This window comes from Trichoplax adhaerens, genomic scaffold, assembly GCF_000150275.1.
Source record: "Trichoplax adhaerens TRIADscaffold_12 genomic scaffold, whole genome shotgun sequence".
Taxonomy (NCBI): Eukaryota; Metazoa; Placozoa; class Uniplacotomia; order Trichoplacea; family Trichoplacidae; genus Trichoplax; species Trichoplax adhaerens.
The window spans coordinates 977,739-1,000,892 of record NW_002060954.1 but is presented as its reverse complement, the minus strand read 5'-3'; the positions used below and the strand labels follow the sequence as shown (position 1 = coordinate 1,000,892).

The following is a 23,154-nucleotide window of genomic DNA, read 5'->3' as shown; positions in this document are numbered from 1 at the left end:
TCACAGATTGTGTGTATCAACGAGTAATATGAAGTCCGTAAATATTTTTACAAAGAATTAACGTTATAGCATAATGATTTTACAAATTTTGATTTAAGAAACATTTATTGACTTGATAGAGTACAATTGTTAAATCTAATTTTCAAATATGTTTAGCTCTTCAGTAATGCTTTTGTAGAAAGGCTAGCAATGGTAACAAACATTCTTTCCCTTTATAAATGTATCATTATAATGCAAACGTTATTTTATGTTTAGAAAGTATAAATATTGCGCTTGTGTATAGCTTCAGAAACTTATATTTTAATGTCCTGTTATTCATTTATTAACATGTTAAGCAAATTTTTAATGTCATGGGAATTTCTCGATATAAAGTAGCAATATTGATGCGATATTATGAAAGTGTTTACTATTTGTTAAAGAGCCCTTCATAATAGTATACAGGAATGAAACCGATGTACTACTGTATATTGTTATAGGCTAAGTATCCGCCTCGGGCTATATAGTATCAACTATAGATTATTCGATGGTATTAGTATTATTTCCTGTAGCGGTGTATTTGTCCTACTTTGGTAGTAATTTGAGAGGCACTTCTTTATACTTGATGAGGTTGTGTTTATTGGAAATGTGATTTGTAGTACAAGCGTAAAAAAGGCTAGAATGACTAAAAATATTGATGTTTTGTGTAAAGATTTGCCAGTGCAATTATTCTAATACTTAGCGAAAAGGTTAATAAAATACCGTACTGTAGTTCATCCTAAAGGTTTACTTCAGTCAGGCACAAAGTAATTAACTACAGTACATATTACGTTCATGTTGTCTATTTGTATCCTACTATACATTATATGCATGCACCCTAGAGTCCCTTTATTTATTTAATGGGAGCGCCAATTAAAACTTTTATGAAAGTAACCTTGATCTTAAACCTCTTTTCTAGTAATAGCTAATTATGAAAAATCACTCTGGTAATTATTCGGGTTATAGTAACCGTAATAATGCTGCATTTACCACCAAGATACTGCTGGTAAATTGTCGGACTATCGTGCATGAATAAGGAGAGGCATCTATGTTTAAATTCGCGAAGAGAGTCTAGGTATCTAAGCAATTTTTTTCAGCGTTTTTATTTATATAAAATGTCGCAATGTGTGTATGATTGGCATCAAGAGCCATTAAATCGTTCGTTTGAATGTAACGGATTCAATAACCTAATAAATACTATTTCGATCAGATTAGTTCATTTATAGGCAATTTATTTTAGAGGTTTTATCATCTACACGTATAAATGATTCGCATAATTGCTATTATGTATTACCTATCATTAAAGTTCCAATGAAATTTACATTTTGAGCATACAGAATAAGTATAAAATCATATTTACGCTGAAGCCCTGGATATACCTGAGCCTAGTAACGTACGATATGCTATTGATAACAATGATAAAGAGTAAGCGCTTGCAGATTATTATCCCTTACTTTGCAGTACAGTAGTATCCTTTTATAGAAATGATTAAGTTACCTTAGTATTGTCAATTATTTCAATAGAATGACGCCTAGTCGTTATTTACGATCCAAGAGAGCATGCATAGTATAATATAATACTATGTTAGTTTATGTTGAAGATACGGTCGGATGTGTTATGTACATTGCCCCACATACAGCATTGACTAGGTAAATTAAAATATTCAAGTAAAGCTATTACTTAACTTGATATTTATGTATTTCTACCTATATATATTTTGGTGATACGGAGCCAATACAAGTACAAGCAGTATATAAGAAAAGTTAAAGTATTCGCCACATTCTCTTCCATTATACTGCGTTTATGAAACATAGATAAGTATCATTATAATAAAGGAATCAAATGGTATAGTAATAGAAGTTTATCATATTTTACAATAATTTATAAGTTATCATAGGCAATTTTAGTTTGATAGTTGCAGTAATCTTTAAACAGATCATTGAGTGTAAATTAGTGATCATCCATACAGTATATAAAATATAAGCGATTTACTTTGTTACAATTCTTACATTGATTAACAGTAAGACAGAATTGACATCGTCAGAAGTTTAGCATTAGCAATTACATTAATGCGTTTTAGGAAGAAAGCTTATTGCACTAATATGGCGATGTCAACTGTACGGATATGCAAACGACGTCTGAATCGTAAAGACTTTTCTCAACGTATTTTACAGAGATTAGGCGGACGCAAAAATGTGCCGTAACATAATCGAATAGGTTTTCAAGGTTAAAATACGCAATAAGGCTATTACAATCTGAGCTAAGGTATTAGCTGATACGTCTGTGTTATATAATATATCCATTACGTTTATAATACGTGTTTTACACTAATTATAATCTTTCATAAAAGATCAGGTATGCTTTGCTTAATAAAACTTCCGAAAGTAAAGCTGTTCTAACCACATTATCCGAAATATAATACCAGCTGTTGTTAGCAGACTTATCCGTTCGATAGGAAACGAAATGTCCATCGAATCCATCGCTTCCAAAGTGACATACTACCGCAACCAACTTGTATCGGTAAAATTTTCTGCGATGTAACGATGAGAAAACATGCAATGAAAAGTCACATAATTATGGAGTTATCATTCGAATTGTAATTTCATACCGTAATTATGTACAAAATTAGTGTAGTTGAAGATAGGATATGCGTGCAACGCCCACGAAGCTATCACAATAGCAAGTTTAAGATAGCTACTCCTAACACTGATAAATGCTGGTATACGAGTAGATAGCTATAAGCACGTCTAGGGCGTAGCGTTCATTATCATGGTTGAAAGGGATAGTTGAAGCTTTCATTAGTGTAGATAAACATGCACAATAAACGCAAATAGCTAGCTTACATAAAATCTATGGACATATAATATATACATAACATCACATTACAAACCAATATAGTACAACTTATTATCGTGAATACTTTAACAACGTATACTATTTTCTGAAACCGCTTTATCTCGCTTGAAACAGACTAGTAATATCCGTTGTTAAATGCATACTACACCGTGCAACTGATATCTTGTTAGATGAATAACAAGCATATAATATAGAATAGAATTAATAATTCGTACAAAGACATTTAATGCATTCACGAATTATAATCGTGACTCCACTTACAAGCGTTTTGTTTAACTTTTAATCTACGTATATTTTATTTATAAATGCTAGTATCACTGTCAAGTAATAGTATGATTTACTTCAATCTCTATGATACACCAACTACATGTATTTTCAATTCTACGAAACTGATCAATATTAGATTCTTAGTTGTATCTATGGCAGTTACCTATCATTCGAGGCAGAATCGTTCAAACTATTGCTGATTGAGTTCAGTTTATTCGGATATATACCATTAGGATTAGAATAATTATCAAATACCGTAAATGGTGTCATGTCCAAAAGTGGCGGAAACGGTATAAATTTATCACATTTATATGAGGATCCGCTTGAATTCCAATATATTCGTTGAATATGTATGCATAAACATTGCGGTAACTAATCGAAATTGTAAAAGGTTGGCATAGAATTTACAGAAAGTATGTTCTAGCTCAAGTTAGATAAATTACCTTTCCGAAAAAAGTTTCCTTCATAAATGTTTTCCGAGTTGCCTTTCCCTGTTCGAAAAAATTTTGTTATTATCTTTTATTTGATGTCAATGCATACAACATAAATATAAACTTACATTTTTTCCGTTGTCTTTTGAACAGTTATCACAAATAACATCATCTATGTATTCTTTCATCAAGAAAGTTTTAATACAGTCTTCTAATTCAAGATTGAGATGACTCTATACCGTATGCGCATTACATGAAATAACAAGACACGGATATAAATAACTGCACTAAGACAAGAAGCAAATAAATTACTATTTTATTAATTAGAATTTCGCTAGAAAGTGTCAATAAGTGTAGATATTTTTTCTCATCTGAATAGCTTGCCTTTTGCATCGAAGTGGGTATGCTCAGCGATATACTATCAAAAATGTCGTAGCGGGTTGGATTCTTATGACGACACTTTAAGCATGACATTTGACTTGCGAGCAAACCATGGAATGGAAAGCTTCCTAGAATACCCTTACGGTCTAGAGTTCGAACTGGAGCTTTAATTATTAGAATGCAGTTTAGATCGACAGTGGAATACATTGGTTTGTTATTTAAGCTGGTACCGTAGAAGTCAATGGTATACCGTGCGTCCGTGTGGCGGCATGTGCCGAACCTTCATCAATTTCATCGTTCGAACAATACTGTGTACAAAATTAAATTAAATTATAATCATATCTATCCGATCAGAATCATAACGCTAACATTATTCATTTAGCAGTTGAAGCTTTAACTTAATTTTATTGCTAAAAGATAATTTTACTTACTGAAATGGCATTATTTAGATCATGACTTGGGTGAAGATTATCATTGTAATCCTACGGAGTAAATAAATAATGACGTAAAGAAATAGATTTTCTATTTTAAGCACAGCTATTTATAACTACTCATACACAAATATTCATGGAACTCTAACCGTTTCTTCTACCAATGTTGTCAACAAGGCATGATACATTTCATGTGCATCATGTTGTTCTGAAGATATGATCCAATTGTATCTAAATAATACTTCAAGCACGCTACTTGCTGACAATGATCGAGCATAACTATGTTTTTGACTTAATTCTATAAAGACGATTCAGAACGTTAGTACTTTTACTATCTTTTAATGATTAAAATTAATAAATTTATGAAGACTAACTGTTATTGAAAATTTTGATTTAAATTTCAAGTAAGGGGTATCATGAAATCTTAGAAGCTAAAGATTTTTTTCGACTAAAACATAGCGTTACTTTGAACTTTGACAACATAGTCCTACGGTCGTTATTATTACGTATAATTGCAGAGTAGCAAATTACACTCGACTATCAGAATATCTCCTTCAGTTACAGAAGCTATTTTGTAACATTATAAAATGCCGTTACTGGGTAGATTCACAAAATAAAATAAACTGCAGAAAACTTTATATTATCATCGAACCGTCAAGTAATCCAGCTAGTATATTCGTTAAGGGTTTGTTTTGCTTGTTACAATTAGAATTGGCATTGATTTTTTTCAGATAAATAACGAAAGCAGGCAAAGATGCAAGGCTCTAGAAACAAAGCAATTACTACTCAGTCTTTAAACCAAATAGTGGCATTTTAATATTCAATTAAATATGCTCGATGTGCTTCATCAAAATCAAAGCCAATACACAGCATATTTAAATAATAAGTAATTCGAGAAACTGGCAATGCATTTCATAATAATAATAGATTATATTACCGATGTATCAAGATTACACGTTTACGTTCATAGCTATCTAGTTTCTACGAAAGCGAAATCTCTACTAGTACCATTAAGATAAGCTAATCTGTATGGATGTATTTTAGCTAACAGCATGTCTAGAAGCAAAGCATATTAAAGAGAAGTATATATCAATTGCTACGCTGACTTTGGCGCTAAAAGCTTCTTCTGCAGACTACATTGGGTGTTGATTAATTGTTTGGATTATATAGATGTAAATACGACAGAGTAGTAAAAGTAATTGCAAATCACTCTGAGAGTATCCCGCATATATTTCACCCGGTGCTGTATGTATGCTATTCCAGTACTCATAGTGATTGATATATGCCATTTTCGAGTTAGATCCAATCTCGTACTTTCCAGAATAATTTCGTTAACGGGAAGACATTACGGCAAATAGGCTGTTGTGTTAATTTGGTATACTTTATAAAGAGTATGTACTGCAGTAGATTTATAGGTATGTACGTACAGCAGTAGTAGTATATAACAACCGCAGTACATGTTTAAACTTTGCATAGCAAAAGAATATTTAGTAATGAAAACAGTATATCCGGACAGGATAGGATAGGAATGAAATATCATATTTCATAGACCTCCAATGTTTACTTCCAGATAGCATATACAATAGCAATCTTATATACAGTATTAATAGCATTTCATTCGATGTCATATTGACATTAAATCATTGTATTTAATCATTAATAGATAAGGTATTATTTTATGGTACTAATAATATAATGAAAAAGTAGTTAGAATTCACTGCAGGTTAGAGGTTACTGATTTTAGGAGATGCAGCTTCCTGGTAGTTAGTATCTTCTATTTATCCTGTACGTACGGTAATCTGCTACAATATTACAATACGCGTCTGTGCTCGGTAGAGGACTTACGCAATTAAAAATATCATCCATTTTTATCATACATTAACAAATATAAAATAGAAGAAGCTAGTATATTATCTTACCTGCAGAATGCAGTTTAAAAAGCAAGTATTGCCAAGATTATCTAGGCCAGGATAAGATCCTAATAGAATAGACAAACATACGCGTATGCATAAAATTATAGCACTTATCCTTTTAGAGTCTCTGTAATGTACTGTACAGTGCATGATGTACGGCACATTATCTATCTACTACAGCAGTATCATGTATGAAAAGCCCGCATAGAAAGTAATTTTCTTGCAATTTCTGCACATGAAAGACAGATTCATTTATTTTTTAGCAATTACGTAGTATAACATATTCAGTAAAATACATTATTGGATAGAAAATTAAATCCATTTCAATAACTTCAAACTAGTATCGAAATTCGTTATATCACGAAACATTACAGTGTAAGGTATTTAACAGCGTCGCTTACCTCCTTTTAACGGCTTTATATTATACTGTTTAGGACCAAACAAAATGTAGCATATAGCTGCAGCTACTGCAGCAGCGCCACTAATGGCTATCATAGAACAATTATTCATTCTTTCTTAATGAGACCATCGATCTTTTTTAGGTTGAAAATCCAGTTAAGCACCACCACCATCTTCGTGGAGCAACTATATTTCCTTTTACCGTAGATTGTTGGTTATAACTGTACTTCCACCTACTGTGTGCTGTACTGTACCGTGACTGAGCAAATGTACTGTACTACAGTACAGTATACGGTACAGTACTGTACTGTAGTGGACATGGTGCTCTCTGTATCGTACTGTACTGTACGAACAGTGCACTGTACAGTACACTGTAGGAACGTCAGGATTGATGACATTCTTTTTTGCTGGTGATTTTACACCTGACCAATTTGGCAGACTTGTAAGAATAAATTGTCCACATTTCTTTCTTTTTTATATATTTTCTTCATACTGTATCTCTATCTATAATACATTAGGTCTAATCCCAGCGCACAATTTTAGTTTCCTGCATTACAGCTCTTTAGCAAAAATGATGTCATAGATAAATGTGCAATGTAGTACTATTCAGCGGTACTGTCAATAGTTCAACGTGATCGGTTTAGATGACATTATATAAGTCTTGGGAAGACTGCGCGTTGTTTCTGAATTAATATTATTATAGCTCACTCCCTGTGCGCGGCTCGACTCATTACGGTTTCAAAAATTAGCGGCTGTCCGTAAAGATTCAGTCTGAAATGGCCTTAAGTTCTTGAATACGTACATGTAAAGCGAAGTGTCATCCCCTTTTGAATGGTAGAGATCATTTTAATGGTATGTAAATGGTGAGCAAGATAGCAAAGTACATTCTGTTATTTTGCTATTTCGCACACTTTTACATTGCCCTGTATTAGAGGATTGTTAGTTAGCACTGCACACAGTGCATGCAATTACTTAATTATACTTAGCGTTCCTGGAAGGAGAGACTTGGATAAATTTCCCCTTCGAACTCAGAAACTTTTCTGAGGTAGAGCAACTGACTGCGCCATATACGCAAAGTATGCTTTTTATATTAAAGACAATGCGGAGACATGCACAGGATGCAGCATGCATACGTACATATATACAAGCAACCTTGTATTATACAATTATTAATATAAATATATAATCTATGAGTATAAGCGGAGACTATGCTAAAGTACCTTGAGCTGCATAGTAGTTGTGTTTGTATACTTTTAACACTATTAATCTGAAAATAAAAATTTTAAAATTACTTTGGTAATGCTGCATTGGCTCTAGTATATATTGAGGTTGGGAGTATTGCGTTAAATTATACGACATGCAGTGCACATACTAGCTAACTAGACGACCGATATATTATGCATTATAACGGGTCACACTACTAGGTCATAATATGATTACTTATACTGTAACAAGGCAATCGTCTACATATCTACAATAACCTCAAACGGTATCTACAGCTAAAGTACTAAATCATAACAATCACTACTAAGCTATTAATATCATGAAATGAGACTATTTATTAGTAGCATGTAGTTTAATACAGATATTGATAGTAAATAGTAGCCATCACAATTACTTCAATGACATTTTGGTTTAAAGTTATAAAAATAACAATAATTGCCCTATCTAGCTTTGCAATGATATTATTCTGATTAATAACCATAAAACATTAAAATAATGGCTTTATCTATTCATGTAACGAAATACGTGTATCATAAGTACAACAATATCGCAACTTGTGTTGTTGAGTATGGTAATAATATTAATAATGCAACAGCTTTAGTAAATGTAATTTGTAATGTTTTCGATTTTAGTTGCAAATTTCTGTCGCAGTTAATAAATCTGATTTATTCATGTATTGTACATAGCGGAACTATAACGATCGCATGAATATTTTGAAATACAAAATATTGATTAAGGAAGTGTTAAGGAAGCTGTATCGTTCATTTTATGCATCTACAAGAACTAAAATACTTAATCTATGATTTTTCTCCTTTATTGGTCTCATGGTAGCTCACTTTCTGTTTTTTTTATTGGAGGCCCGCTTGTCTTTTTTCAGTCTTTTATCTACCATTTTATATCTTCCTTTAACACCAGGTGGCCGCTTTTTACCTAGAAAATCGAGAGATTAAATCAGAACTTTACAATCACTGGATACAAATTTTCCAGATGTCAATACCGAGCTTCGATAATTACACATTAAAATACAACTTAAGGTAAATGCCGGGGGTCATCGTCAGTTGCACAATTTCATTTCCGTATTGCCGCTAAATTTAAGAGACATACCTAAGTTTTTTCTGCCTACTACATATTGTTTTTCGCTTTTTTTTGCCTTTCCTACTCCAGCCTTCTTGTATATACTTATGATAATAACATAATGATTATAATTAGTAGCTACAATTACCAAATCAGTAAATAAATACATTTCAATTAATCAATACCTTTTTATTTGTAACATCTTTTCTCTGTCAGTGGCGTCCGAAGTGTCGAGAATAGCTTCAGCTTTTTTTCGCATTCTCTCTACTTTTCTTAAGGTCTATTTAGAGTACGATAAGAATAGCAGCTTGTGAGCTAAAAAATTAAGTCATTCGTACATGAGGCATACGCATATGCCAGCTGGTTGTAAACAAAGGTTACCTTCATCTTTTTTCTAGCTTTTGCCTCAGCTACTTTTTTAATCGGCCGTGCATTAATCTCTTGTAATTTCTTCTTTTGTTCTTGAATTTCTTCCTAAAAATGTTATCATAAAGCCTTCGTAATACTATACTAAATTATATTAATGTTACAAATAAAGAAGATAAAAGCGACGATAAATGTACATGTATAGAATTATATTTATCGTAAGGTGAATGTGTAATTTTGCTAGATTAGAGTAAGAGAGGCTTGTTAAGAAATACCTTTGTTAGTGGTATCTGCTTTTGATAATGCTTTTTCTCATATTCAGTAAACCAATCCGGTAGATTTTCATCATTGAAAGTGTATCTATCGTATTTACAAAGTTGCATGATATACGTATAATAAATAATAATTACATTCGAGTACCTCCATATTAATACGCGTATTGCTTACCTATTATAAGCACTATCTATAAATTCTTCTTTTCGCTTTTTCGATGTAGCAGCTAATGCTCCAATAGCTAAACCTTCTGGCGATAAATATTTCGGTGCTTCAAAGGTTTAATTAAACGATTAACTTAGAGCTCGAAGTAAGTATCATTTTGCAATTAAATTTTTCACAATGTATGCATATATACCGATAGTATTTTCTACAGGAGCAATTTCGAAATCGTTTCTAGTTATTAGTTGTGACGAGTCATTGTTAATCGTTTTGGTATTATTTTTCATTCCTTGATAATAATCATAATCGCTATCGCTGTCGCTCTCATCGCTGTCATCATCGTCACTCTTAACGACTTTTCGTACATTGGTAGTGGTAGTATCGGACAAACTTTCTCCCTTGGATGGAGATCCATTACTCTTGTTTCTATAATTACTATCCATTTTAGGATCTTCCTTCCAAGAGTTGTATTTATCTCCTTCAATAATATGATAAAAGATTTAATGCAATAAATGTTAAATTTAGACTCGCTACAGTAAAATATCATTGTTGGGAACGCTGTTACGATTTACTCTTATTACTTCACGTACGAATTTGCTTACCCTTAAGATTTGATATTGATTGTTGAAAGTCCAACTCCTCATCTTGATCATTATCCATTTCTTTAAAAATATTTTTACTAAACCACATATTTGTCTTTTGCTTTAAGGATCGTTCTTCCGGCATTTCAATAATAAGAGGATTACTAGATCTGCAACACGTATTCATTAGAAAATGGCGCGAATGATTTCCTTAGAGACGTTAAGACTTTATAACGTAATTACTTTATAAAATTATAAGTGCGTCGAATTACGGCAGCAATGTGTAATTACTTACTTTTTGTCACCAATGGTTTTAGTAATATTATCAGAGTGATTTGTATCACTTCTACTTTCTTCGTCGTCATCATCACTGTAGCTATCATTGCTATCAAAGTCACTTTCGGTGTCGTTTTTCGAATCCAAATTCATCGCTTCAGTTTTATCTTCATCTTCATCGTCACCAAGCATCATCTCACCGCTGTTGACATTACTCAATTTCTTCATGATATCAATTGATAACGAAGTAAACAAGTACAGTAGTTAGTTTCAAGTGTCAGTTTTTACTTTACGGTAATACGATATAATTTTAAAGGTCTAATCCAGAAGTCTAAAAATTTTAATGCTTAACACCTTAGGATCGGTAATTGTAGAGAGAGAAAATAATGAGTTGTCTTCTGATAAGTTAATACCACTATCAGGCACTTTCATTTTCAGCAGTTGTCTCTCTCTAGCTTTGCGTTTAAGCTGCATACGTTTCCGTCTTTGTCTTTTTATCATCATCATATTTTGAATATGAATAAGTAAATGACTAAGATGTAATATATATCATTATATATAGCAACTTATGAGTCAAAACCTTTTCCGTTCTGATGCCTCTTCATTTTCAAACTCTTCGATTTTTTTTTTCGCAGCATCCTTAATTGCAAAAATTGGAGAGTTAAGAAGCCTACTTACTATTTTTAAATTAAAAAAGAGTACTTTATAGCATTTTACCTCATCATCGTCACTTTCAACACCAGCGCTTTCGTCATTTTCTGTTTTCCTGTATGATATCCAAAGTTATTAGGAGCATACCATCAATGCCTATAGAAAGATACTGCTATTTTTAATTGGAATAACTTACTTAGTTTCACTAGCTGTTGCCTTTTGTTCATAAAAGTCTCTAATGTCACTACGCCATTTTATAAGGGTTCTGCAATCAGTAAGAAGAAGAATATTTTAACTACGTAAAGGTGTGAAGAATTAGTGATGAGTACTTTACTTACCTGATTTCTTTCCTACCAAGTACTTTGATATCTTGGCAATAAGTTTTAATTTCCTCTGTGGTAAGTGGATGCTTCGCAATGATCAAGCTATCCTCATCGAATGTGAGCTATTTATATTGCCCGAAATTACAACAAGACAAAATAGAAATTTAGTAATTAAAGTTGGAATGTATTTTGACGAGGAGTTATTGGGTGGTCTAGAACGTAAATACAGTTAAGTTATATAATGGTTACCGTATTACTCGAAGCTAAGTGATCTAGATAATTTTCACTTGTAATAAAATCAGTAACAGGTGTACTAGTAAACAGTGTATGCTTGTTGTCTGGATATCCCGCTCGATTTCTATCCTTTCTTTTCTATATAATAAGTAATAAAAAGCATCAACATATTTTCAAACATGGATCAATTATAGTTAAGATGGATAGGCAAGAAATGTAAGCGCCTATGTTCTGTTACCTCAGAAAACATTAAATTTATTTTGTTTTGTTTCGTTTCCGTTTCAATATCTTTAAAAATGTGCTTACTATCAAGAAACTTGGGGTCAATCTTATCAGGAGCTAAAAATCCCTATTTCAAGATAATAGTAACATAACAGTTTAATTTCATTCTGTGCGTAATTATTGAACTAGAAAACGTCTATTGTTTAATTAAGTATGCTCGATTTGTACCATGCAAACAACAAAGATTTCAGCGGATTCATTCCTAGATGCCTTTAATTAATAAGAATACCAACATGGTATGTTAGCTTATTCAATTCTTGATGTTGACTACTGTACATATAAAACTTTATTGTACATTAAAATCGAAATTTGGGTTTTGATCTGTAATTCTCAATTATAGTATAGTGCATACCTGCGGTTTAGTCGCGTGGACTTTTTTAAATAATTGCTGAAAAACCCACATTAATGAATAGTAATCTTTTGATCGAAAGACTTTAGTTATAAAGCAGCCTCCACGCTTTAAGAGTTGGCAAGCAAGACGTAATGCACTTAATGTTAGCTGAGCTAAAGGAAACAGATGGAGTAGACAAAATTGAAAAAATTATCTATTTAGATATTAGTACCGATACTTGCATGGTTTTTAAATCTGTAGTATTGCGTAATCATAATGCTCAGGATATAACTAAATAATTGAGATATGAAAGGATACTTATTCTGTAAAGCGATTATATAACTTAATAAACAATTTTTACACTTGGGTTGCGTAGCATAGCTACAATAAAACGTCATAAATCACATGCACAATACAACACAGTGACTATTGTGATAGCACAGCTGATGGAGCTATCTTATGTTGATATATATATATGCACTAATGTAAGATAGTCCAAAAATTTTTCGAAATTTAAAGGACATACCTTGAGAAAAGGCGTCCTGAACCCATGCTTGCCCGACATTAGGAGCTCCATCGTGTAGTACACTATCAGCCTTCCATGTATGTAGTTCCTTTTTGATAGCCTATAACGATAGAAAGAATAACGGCACTTAAAACAGAGGTTATCCAAAATAGCCATACTGTACAGCTTTTATCGACAATCTATGATCACATAATACAATAATGTTAATTTATTTGATTGGTAGTACGATGTAAGTTGAAAGGTCTACTACACTATTAGCAACATAATAATTACAATAACAACCTGTTTGCAAGCGTCAGTAGTAATGTCTCCGGTTAAAGTAATAACATTAGGAATTGGTTTGATAGTTACTAAATCAACACCTGCAACGAGAATTTAATATTTTAGCTGACATCCACAATAAAGGGATTGACAAACAGAGAAAACATTAACTGGGGTAGGATTTCTAGGATAAAGTTGCAAAGATACTAGATTATACCAAATCATGGTAAAAAATTGTATGAGATGGTAAATGATTGCAATTGGGAAATAGCCAAGTATTAAATAAGTATTTCCGACGGGCTTACCAACGATCAAACTAGATATGGGCATAAATCTTGATGCTACTTGTAACCTGTAATCACGGACACACGAGAAAAAGAGATTACGATATGTTTCCAATTTCCTAGTGTACAACATGCTACTGTATTCATGTCATTTGCTGTCAAAAGGTATATCAACGAAAGTTTATGTTGGAAAGAGATCAATTTTTGAATAAAGAATTTTATGCGAATAAACAAATAGTAAAAAGTAGGATTGCTAGAGTAATTATTTTATTATCCCTTAAATAATCCATAATTCAGTACTGTATGATTGATTGCCAATTTCTTATTGGTAACTGCTGTGTAGCACAATGCATCCTGTGCGAAAGTGAATAAAATATATGATGTAAAAAAGCTTGGCTTACCATCCTCCAGGTGCTGCACATAGATCTACCAAGACTCGTGAAGTTTCTAAAAACTGAAATTTCCGGTTTAATTGGATTAACTTGAAAGCTGAGCGAGCACGATAACCTGCAAGATCAAGATACCGAAATTTATCACCAAGCTTTAGTTAATTATTTGATGTACTGTAGACTGTCGTAATAATTACTGGTTCTATCTTACCGTAAATAATCAATTGGCATTACACTAATTCATAAATAACTGACTTATTCGCCTATCATTTTTCGCAATTTTTGTGTTCTGCAAGTGCATAAGTTGGAACACTGAATAGTCTACCTAATTATAATACTACAGTAGGGATGAAATAGAATGTTGGTAACATCATACCGGTTTCTTTGGCTAATTTATAAAATTTATCCTTCCTTTTCTTGCCGACTTTTACTTTTTTACCCATTTGCAACGTTTACTGGCGTCGAATAGCTCGAAATAATAACTTACTACCTACTAGGAAAAGTCTGCAATATCAGCTACCCTTTTAATCCACAGAGTTGTGGAACTTTTACACCATTGATTTTGATAGCAGTAAAATACTTGAGCGAGTTGACTATGGATTCAGTCGGCAGTGTAGAGGTCACATGGCAGACGGATGAAACGACTTGCTTACGTAATTTCCAACTACTGGCAGGGTACGGTATACTCAGTGTACAGTACCGGTCCAGTGTCATTGCTCTGTACTGTACTGTATAGTGCTATCATGGACTGCTAAAAGAAGACCTGGACTGATCACTCTCTCAGACAGACAAACGGACGTTTCTTACTCAATGAAGCCACAAATATCGCAAAATGGCTACTTAGTATGGATCTTCCGCGCCTGTTTTCTAAGTCACTGGTACTAATTCTAATAACATTGATGATCTTACATAACTACCTCCAAGCGGAATGGAGTAATAGATAATAAGATTTAGCGTAATGTTACTTAATTTAGAAAAAATCAGTCAATTCAAAATCGATTATCTTCATACTAAAGTAGCGTTATAACGAAGTGTTTGACACAATACAATATTTTGACGAGAAGAGGCCGAAAATGTCTGTCCATCCAAGGGTGATTCGTCCAGATCTTCTTTTATTGCTGAAGTACAGTACAGTACACTATACTGTACAGTATCTTTAACTGGAGCAAGTTTGTTAGTGTTTGACAGTATATTTGTAAGCGATCATGGAGTACTGTACTGTACAATGTACAGTACATGTTGTAAGAACTTGTACAGTACAGTATACTGTACTGTACTGTAGAGCAATTTGAGCCAACGAGCATTTCATGGAGGGTAGTTCAATGTACTGTACGCGACAGCCAGACTACAGTGTAAAGTATCCTGGACAAATCTTACCGGTAAGATTTAGGTAGGCGATCACTATCAGATAGACCTGAGTGTCAGATGACAGCACTGCACATTGTCACGCACTGAACTGTACTGTACAGTACGTGTATAAAAACACACAGCGACATTATACTGTACTGTCTTGTACCTAACCGGCTTCTACCACATTGGCACAGTACAGTACTGTACAAGTTTACACGACAGCACAGACTTAAAAAGTCCGAAAATGGCGGCAAATAATAACTCTTTGGCTAGTAAAGGTAGGCTATGCGATGACAATTGAAGTAAATATACTTGCTGGCAATAGTTCTGCTAAGTATTCATTTTAGGATAGTTTGATTAGAGATACTAATACGCCACTATTCGACATCATGTCAATCTATGTGCCCCCCCCCCCAAAAAGTGACCTTTCTCCATGCCATATTACTACAATAAAGACTGTAACAGTGTGGCGTAGTATAGAGTACAGTATAGGTAATTATACATTATACTGGACGCTATACTGCACAAGTGGAATGAGTCTACTGTACTGTACTGTAGACTGTAATGTATCGCAAATGCGAAATATGTTCGTTTCCGTAGGGAATGAGGTTGTGCTAGGAATAATTTTATTAGGTATCTGGTCAATTTGTTAACATTCTAGTTTAATAATAGGATATTTATGGACAACTTCAACTTATGCGAGCTCATCATCGTAAGACGCGCATGATTAGATTATTGCAATTGATTCATAATAATATTCAAGAGGCCAAATTTCACGATACTAATTGTAGTACTACAGCAGAGTACAGCTACACAACTTGAAAATTGACGCATATTATTGAGTTCGTTGCCATTATACATAATATGTAAGGTAAGGGTAAAAGAAACGCATTTATGCTTTCATGAAACGTGAAGCAAAAGATAGTATCCAAAGGTATCACCCATTTCTCAATATTATGATGTTCATGTAGATGTTTAAATAAATAAGTACCGCCTTCATCCTTTAATTAAATACGTCTAGTATTGTATACTGTACACTGTACAGTATTCCAACCATTGTATAATGCCCCTACTGTACAGTGTACTGTACAGAATGTTGTGGACCCAACCAATTCCCTGTGATATAGCCAAATAGGCCGCTGGAATGGCTCTATCGATACCTTCATTAGACTTGGTCCAAGCAAATAGGCCTAGTTTGAATCAAATGAACTAAGATCTTACACCCAAAATCTTGATTGATTTTGCTAAGAATGGGCAGATATGTTTCTACAAATGCATTGAAGATAGACTCGTACTGTAGACGTTTCAGCAACATTTCTAGATATGTCATGCAGCACAAGTGTACTCGTGTTGCAAGTCGCATTACAGTAAAATATCATCGTGTCCCCTACGCTCATTGCGCATATCGCCGTTATCATGCTAGTAGTTTGCAATACTGTAAATATACGGTAGTATACCTTATAAGATGGCTGGTTCCCTAATAATATATTTTACCAAAAATCTGAACATAATCGACCATGGAGAAGCTATCCGATAATCATTTTTTGTTATATAATTGAAATATCATAATTTATATTAATTAGCCGCAAATCAAACGTTACAGCACCAGCATATCATAACTTCCATCTAAACGAGATCAGAATCCACCAAGATGGATACTGTAAATAATAACTATGAATCTACAACATTTGCACAGTTTTTTTATATATCGTAGTTTATTTGAAGATGTGCAACTTAGTCAGGGTCTGATAGGAATATTCTTCGCCTAAATGTAGTATTGACTTAATAATAATGAATCAAACTATTAGGAATTACAGTGGTGAAAGAGATATTAAAGAAGAATATTACATCAAAAGTTATGCGCGTATACGTTGGCAGTTTGGATTATATCGATCATTTGGATAGTAGACAGATACCTATCATGTTAGAAAGTAATCGATACGTAAGTTAAATTTTGGTTGTTTAGAAATACATACTTAAACATTAATTTCTATATTATGAAAAATATAATGATAAATTTTTGATGCGATTATACTTTTAAATTTGGTATGATTATGTGGTAATCCTTCCGTTCATAAACTTAGGTTATTATGGAGATAACTGAGCTCTTGCCTAAAGTTAATAATCAGCATAATAGCTACCATATCACATTGCAAGAATTCATGCAAGTAAGTAGATTGTCTATGGTAATTCGGACATAGATAACTAAAGATCTGTATTACTGCAATGAATATTGACGGAAATGTTGTTAATTAGTTAATGGATAGTAACCTTTTGACATTACAATTTATTACAAGGCCCATTGCGCTATTGACATTTTGTTTTACGATATATTAAAGGCAAACGCGATAGTATCCTACTATTAATTACTTTAAACATTGTTTATGGATTAACAATCATAATGTTAGACTAGTATTAACAGATGATTTTAGAATGCGTAAAAAAGTTGAACGTTTTCAAGAATGACGTTAGTCAGTACGGTACAATTTATGATTAACTCGATGGTAGGCATAGCTTGAGCAACTATTGTAGTACCCCATCAGCTTCGTCACGCCACAACCAGGAACCACTTGCTTGTCAACTTAACAGCTATGCCTATTGATAGTAAATTACCATGAAATTTCATCTTGTAGACCAAACATTTTTAATGAATTAAATTTGAGTCTTCTGAATATTAAAATAGTAAAATTAATAAGATTTTAATTTGTATTTGAATTATTTTATACTTAACTAAGCTATGCTATTATTAACGGTTTCTGTATAAAACCTCGTCGTGTATAGTCTATGAAAGATTTAAATCTTGAGGAAGTATCGAATACCTTTTCGGTTTCTGCTAAAGAAGTGATTTCGCTAATGTCTCAAGTGATTCCTTGCGTCGGCTGTCGAAAGAGGTAATTACTTCATGAGCTAAACTGTCTTAAAAAAGAGATGCTTTAAATACCATTTTTTATATATTGTAGATCCAAACTTTACTATTATTATACTAATTTAATGTAAAATTTCATTGTAGTGTCGAAGGCTTACTATGCAACATGCAGACTTATAACGATTTAGCATTGAAACCAATACTGTTATTACAAAATGGTAATAAAATTATTTGATTTACGTTTATAAGAATACCTGTCATTAAACATAACCTCTTGTTATTATTTTAACAACTACATGTGTTGCTATCTTAAATTTTATTATTGGCCGTAATTATAAATACGCCAACCTTCTGTGTAAATTAAAATCAACATTAAATGTATATTCTAATGGTTATGTTATTATTGATTAGACATTACATTAGATAGAGGATTCCTGAAAGATCCTTGCCTTATATATGATTTATTATATAAGGAAAGGTAATATATCTTAAAATAGCATTACTATGCTACTGTACAGAGCAATAGCTATATATTTCACTTGAATAGAATGTTTATATTAGTAAAGCCGCAATTACATCGATAACTAACTAACTGCTATTTGTTATTAGTATACAACTGAAAGATATATTGGATACTATCCCAAAGAATAGGCGCAACAAGTATTTTATAACTTGCTGGCATTTGCCGCTTTTACAAAATTATTTTGATACTAATTGTTCTTATTACCTTTTCTTAGGCGATGTCCTTTACATTCTCTAGATAGCCATAAATATCGTTCGTCTGGGATTTGGATTGATGTTTGGATTTCGCTTTCACAGGAGTGTAGAGAAGAAGTTAGACATTTCATCTCACTAATATAACTAATTTTTTCAACCACTAATATACCATTTATTGCTATTTTTACATAGATTGTCACAATAGATTCTCAATTACTACTAGGGACAACAGAGAATTATCTTAGAAAACATAAGTATGATGATATACCATTTATTGCTATTTTTACATAGATTGTCACAATAGATTCTCAATTACTACTAGGGACAACAGAGAATTATCTTAGAAAACATAAGTATGATGATGTATTATCAGTTAACTAATACTACAATCTTGGCACCTATTGTATAGATTTTGTTCCGAGTGCAGAGCAAAAGTTATACGTGCATTTGCTATACTATTAGGAGAATTGGACATTATTGCGGAAAAAGAGTGCGTAAACAATTATATTCCATTTAGCAGTTTAAAGTATTAAAGTACTGTTTTAAAATTGCTCAGATATCGGAAAGATCTATACGATGGCATTGGTTGTTGCTGCAATGAGCATTGCAGGTGTATAAAAGTGCGTTGTGATACAGATTTTATTGCCCATCTGATCGATAGAGCTGAGCCCGAGATATCAGGAAGGTAACTTGTGATGTATGATAGTAGGTTTAGGTCGCTAATTGATCTACAATGATTAGGGTACTCATAGTATCCTTTATTAGTCGTAGGGAGCATCATGCAAAGTCGATGGAGGCGGCTCAAGAAGAGGTTAACAGTTTATCATCTAGCGCTACGTGAAGTAATTTTCACCAAATGCTGTTACCAAACCGTAAATTTATATTATTGTTTAACGAATTTTAGATATTAACCTGTATTGGAATTCACTTGTGGGAGCGATTACATAGATTATGGCAAAAGTTGCGTACTGAAGAACAAACGTGGATTATGTTATTTTACTTATGTATTGAATCACTAAGGAGGAAAAGCGAGGTTTGTAATTATAAACGAAAGCATCAACTATATTTAGTATCGTTACTTTTATGATCTGCTGGGGCTTAAGTATAATATTTTACCGTCGTAGATTGTATTACGCGGAGGAGAAGGTGAAACACGTTTAGAAAAGATATTACAAGAATTTTCAGAAGCAGACAAAGCTAAAGAAACCAAACGAGAGCAAAAACGCCTTAAGCGAAAGAAACGCAGAACTAAAGGTATATTAATGAAAGTTCCTCCTTTTAGGATACGCTAGTAAGGCTTCAGTCTTAATTAAGCATGAATATTTTCGTCTTAAAGAAATTACCGACGGTATACCTTGTAAAGCTGGAATTGATTGTCGAGCCAATACCCTGCCGTTCGTTGAGAGCGAGTATAATGATTCCAATTTGAAAAGTAGTGATAGTTGCCACTGTTTGGATACTGAAGATCAAGTAGATCAGGTACTGTATATTAATTGTAGCGTGTATGTTTGAGTGTGATCCCAAACCTACAACATTTGATTTTATTTCTTTTCGGATTAATTCATGACATCAATTACCAGGATGATACTGATGTCGGTAGTAACTCGAGCGATGCAACACACGACAGTAAGGATACCGACGATTATGCTTGTCACTCCTGCGAAAATGGGGATCATTTACCTAATAAAAATCAGGTTAATCATTTTAAGCGATAATTCATTCTTGAGATATTTCTGACATTTCCTACTCTCGAATGGTGCATGAGGTGTAGATGAATATTTGAAACGCTATTTATTGTCGAACATAGTGTAATCTATTAAATTAACCCCGTTTGGTGTGTTATATTTAACGGGAAGGTGGTCGTAATACCCGGTGATTCGTTTATTCCTGATGAAGAAATAGAATTATTAAATTCGATGGGCTGGTCAGAATTTGTGGGAAGTCAGCATCAGGTGAAAACTCTAATTTTTTGACCTTAAATTACTATTAATTTACATACAATTTTAGAAAATTTCACTTTTCACTTATGAAAAACAACAACTCGACATTTTTATGCTATCATAATGTAACAGGATTGTCAATCTGAGAATATTGAAATATCTGAGAAAGATATCGAGGATTATGAAGCAAATAAGAAAGTTATTCGTATTAGAAGAGATAAATTACGTGAAAAGCTGCGACACCAATTTCAAAATATTGCTATTGGGAAGTGATTTAATGATATTAGCGTTCGGTGCAACTGGATGAGGAAAAGTATCGTAAATAACTTGCCTTAAAATTAACTAGTATAAGATGTTTAAATTCTTCAATTTGCTATATATGTACTTTCATCGATAAAACCGCTGAAATTAGTGTACTTATAATTATGTATAAATTACAACTATGTTAATATACAGTATTTAATTAATATAGAGCTATCATAGATATTGTTTTGTAATTTGTTTTCGTACACTCTATTAATAGAAAGATGTTTGGCAATCGATTTTTAACTTAAATACCTGTGGTGTAGAGTACTGTACGGTTTTAAAGTGAAATTCTGGTATCAATACAAGCACAATTAATATTTTTTCCGAAATTATAATTGTAATTGATGATAAATTTCTTGTACAGTTGCCACTACGAAATTATTTTGCATAAACGACAATTGTATAATTTAAATGGCAAGTAAAGGTACTGCCTTTGCTCTTAAATGTACTGCGTACTTAATGATGTAACTGCAGCGAAGTGGTAATAGGGCATTATCTTACTTTGTAGGTCTTAAATGCCAGTTTCATCTATTGCCATAACTTTATCAAAATGTGATATAAAATCTGAGAATTTAATGTATTTATTTATTGGTCATATCTGTGATATTTTTGATTTTGTTGTGATCTGATATTTGCTAGTATTGAATTACAGTAACTAAATGCTGCAGCTCTTGAATTTGTTATTATTGATGAAGTATATTTACTATTACTATAAATGATTACGTTTAGTAAAAATTTGTTGTTGATTATAATTACATAGGGCCTGTATAGTGTATATATTCAAATAGAGGTTTACACATATTTTCTACTACGTATTATTAATTGTATTTGTCAATAGTGATCTATTGATAGCACGAAATGCAATTATAATGCAGAATTGATTTTTAAACTATTGACTGGAAGTATATCTTTTGTAATCTATAGGACTGTATTGCTTAATGACAATATCTTAGATATAATATGCTAAAAATTTTCTTAATAAACATATTCATTTTTTAATCTTCCTTCGGCGAGTTTCCTTATTGATTGCATGCCTGTCGTAAAAGATATGCAAATACCAATCTTTTATCGTGAAAGTAAGCTATTTATACCGTGATTTATCTGTCCAACGGGATATGTGATATTGCTTACGTAACGATTACCTAGATCATAATGTCCTCCTTTTTAAGAAGATTGATAAGATTTTGGTAAGCTGCACATTTAGCCTTGGCAGACATGATATAATTTTTTATAGTACATGTCTTTAGCCTTTTATTAAAAATTACATTATCTGCTGAAGTCATAATGTACTAAATATTTTCTGATATTTAACAGTAGCACTTAATCCTAGTGTTTCAACAGTAGATTGAATTGACAGCAACGGCAAAGAGTCCCATATTTTTTACTGTTAACTCGCTCCTGAACTCAGCTAATTTACCTATACAGTACGGATTCTAGGTTACAATTAACAGTTTCAGTTACGTTGCATACTGTATATAGCCGTATAATACTCCTATAAGTACAGTGGTTTTGTCTTGTGTAACTGCTTTCATAAGCATGTATAATCTATAGAATTTCGGCATTAGCCATCTTAAGTCTTATGTTTAAACCATAGAATGTACTATAGTATATGTTTACGTATTCGAGTACCGTTGTTTGTATGTTGTGGTGCCCGGCAAGAAGTATAGCTTCGAACTCAACCTGGTTTAAGTTTGACGGAAACTATACAGTAGCCCTAACCATTTTACATAAATTACTTTAATGGCTAGGGCTACTACACAGTTTCGGATCATTAGTACCTTTGAATATCAGTTATTACTGATACTAATACTAACCTTTACACATACGGTATATCTTCCAGGCTAATTGTAATATAGTTTTTTACTTATTAGTGCAATACTGTATTAATAATTAATTAATTATAATATTAATTATTACTGGCAGAACGTGAGCATTTTAATATAATTAGCTACGATATCGTCCACGTGTAAAAATAATATTTACTTGTAACTGATTTTGCAAGTAAGGCAAAAAATATTCTTTCCTCTTCAAATTACCAAAGTACT

At 32.5% G+C, this 23,154-nt stretch overlaps 3 protein-coding genes across 3 annotated transcripts; 1 reads left to right on the top strand and 2 right to left on the bottom strand.

Annotated features, from left to right (window-relative positions):
- Positions 1-3,220: 3,220 nt before the first annotated feature.
- TRIADDRAFT_59808 (uncharacterized protein) lies at positions 3,221-6,804 on the bottom strand (the record flags this gene model as incomplete). Its single annotated transcript, XM_002115734.1, has 9 exons — positions 3,221-3,301; positions 3,582-3,629; positions 3,698-3,802; positions 4,181-4,258; positions 4,382-4,432; positions 4,531-4,679; positions 5,034-5,145; positions 6,301-6,359; positions 6,696-6,804. The coding sequence occupies 9 exons, from the start codon at positions 6,802-6,804 to the stop codon at positions 3,221-3,223; spliced, it is 792 nt and encodes a 263-aa protein (XP_002115770.1).
- A 1,945-nt stretch (positions 6,805-8,749) lies between these two features.
- On the bottom strand, positions 8,750-14,373 carry TRIADDRAFT_59807 (uncharacterized protein; the record flags this gene model as incomplete). Its single annotated transcript, XM_002115733.1, has 22 exons — positions 8,750-8,847; positions 9,022-9,095; positions 9,177-9,271; positions 9,373-9,465; positions 9,633-9,717; positions 9,805-9,901; positions 9,989-10,270; positions 10,395-10,543; positions 10,669-10,871; positions 11,004-11,181; positions 11,230-11,288; positions 11,367-11,415; positions 11,497-11,565; positions 11,639-11,745; positions 11,873-11,995; positions 12,096-12,206; positions 12,492-12,643; positions 12,997-13,096; positions 13,279-13,358; positions 13,563-13,609; positions 13,943-14,048; positions 14,307-14,373. The coding sequence occupies 22 exons, from the start codon at positions 14,371-14,373 to the stop codon at positions 8,750-8,752; spliced, it is 2,424 nt and encodes an 807-aa protein (XP_002115769.1).
- Positions 14,374-15,524: 1,151 nt separating this feature from the next.
- On the top strand, positions 15,525-21,076 carry TRIADDRAFT_59806 (uncharacterized protein; the record flags this gene model as incomplete). The annotated part of the gene is made up of 17 exons (XM_002115872.1): positions 15,525-15,558; positions 17,089-17,222; positions 17,365-17,448; positions 18,062-18,171; positions 18,291-18,364; positions 18,558-18,624; positions 18,884-18,980; positions 19,056-19,117; positions 19,273-19,353; positions 19,420-19,548; positions 19,605-19,674; positions 19,768-19,896; positions 19,988-20,117; positions 20,200-20,342; positions 20,444-20,557; positions 20,720-20,815; positions 20,936-21,076. 17 exons carry the CDS (start codon positions 15,525-15,527, stop codon positions 21,074-21,076), a joined length of 1,695 nt encoding a protein of 564 aa, XP_002115908.1.
- Between the last annotated feature and the right edge of the window lie 2,078 nt (positions 21,077-23,154).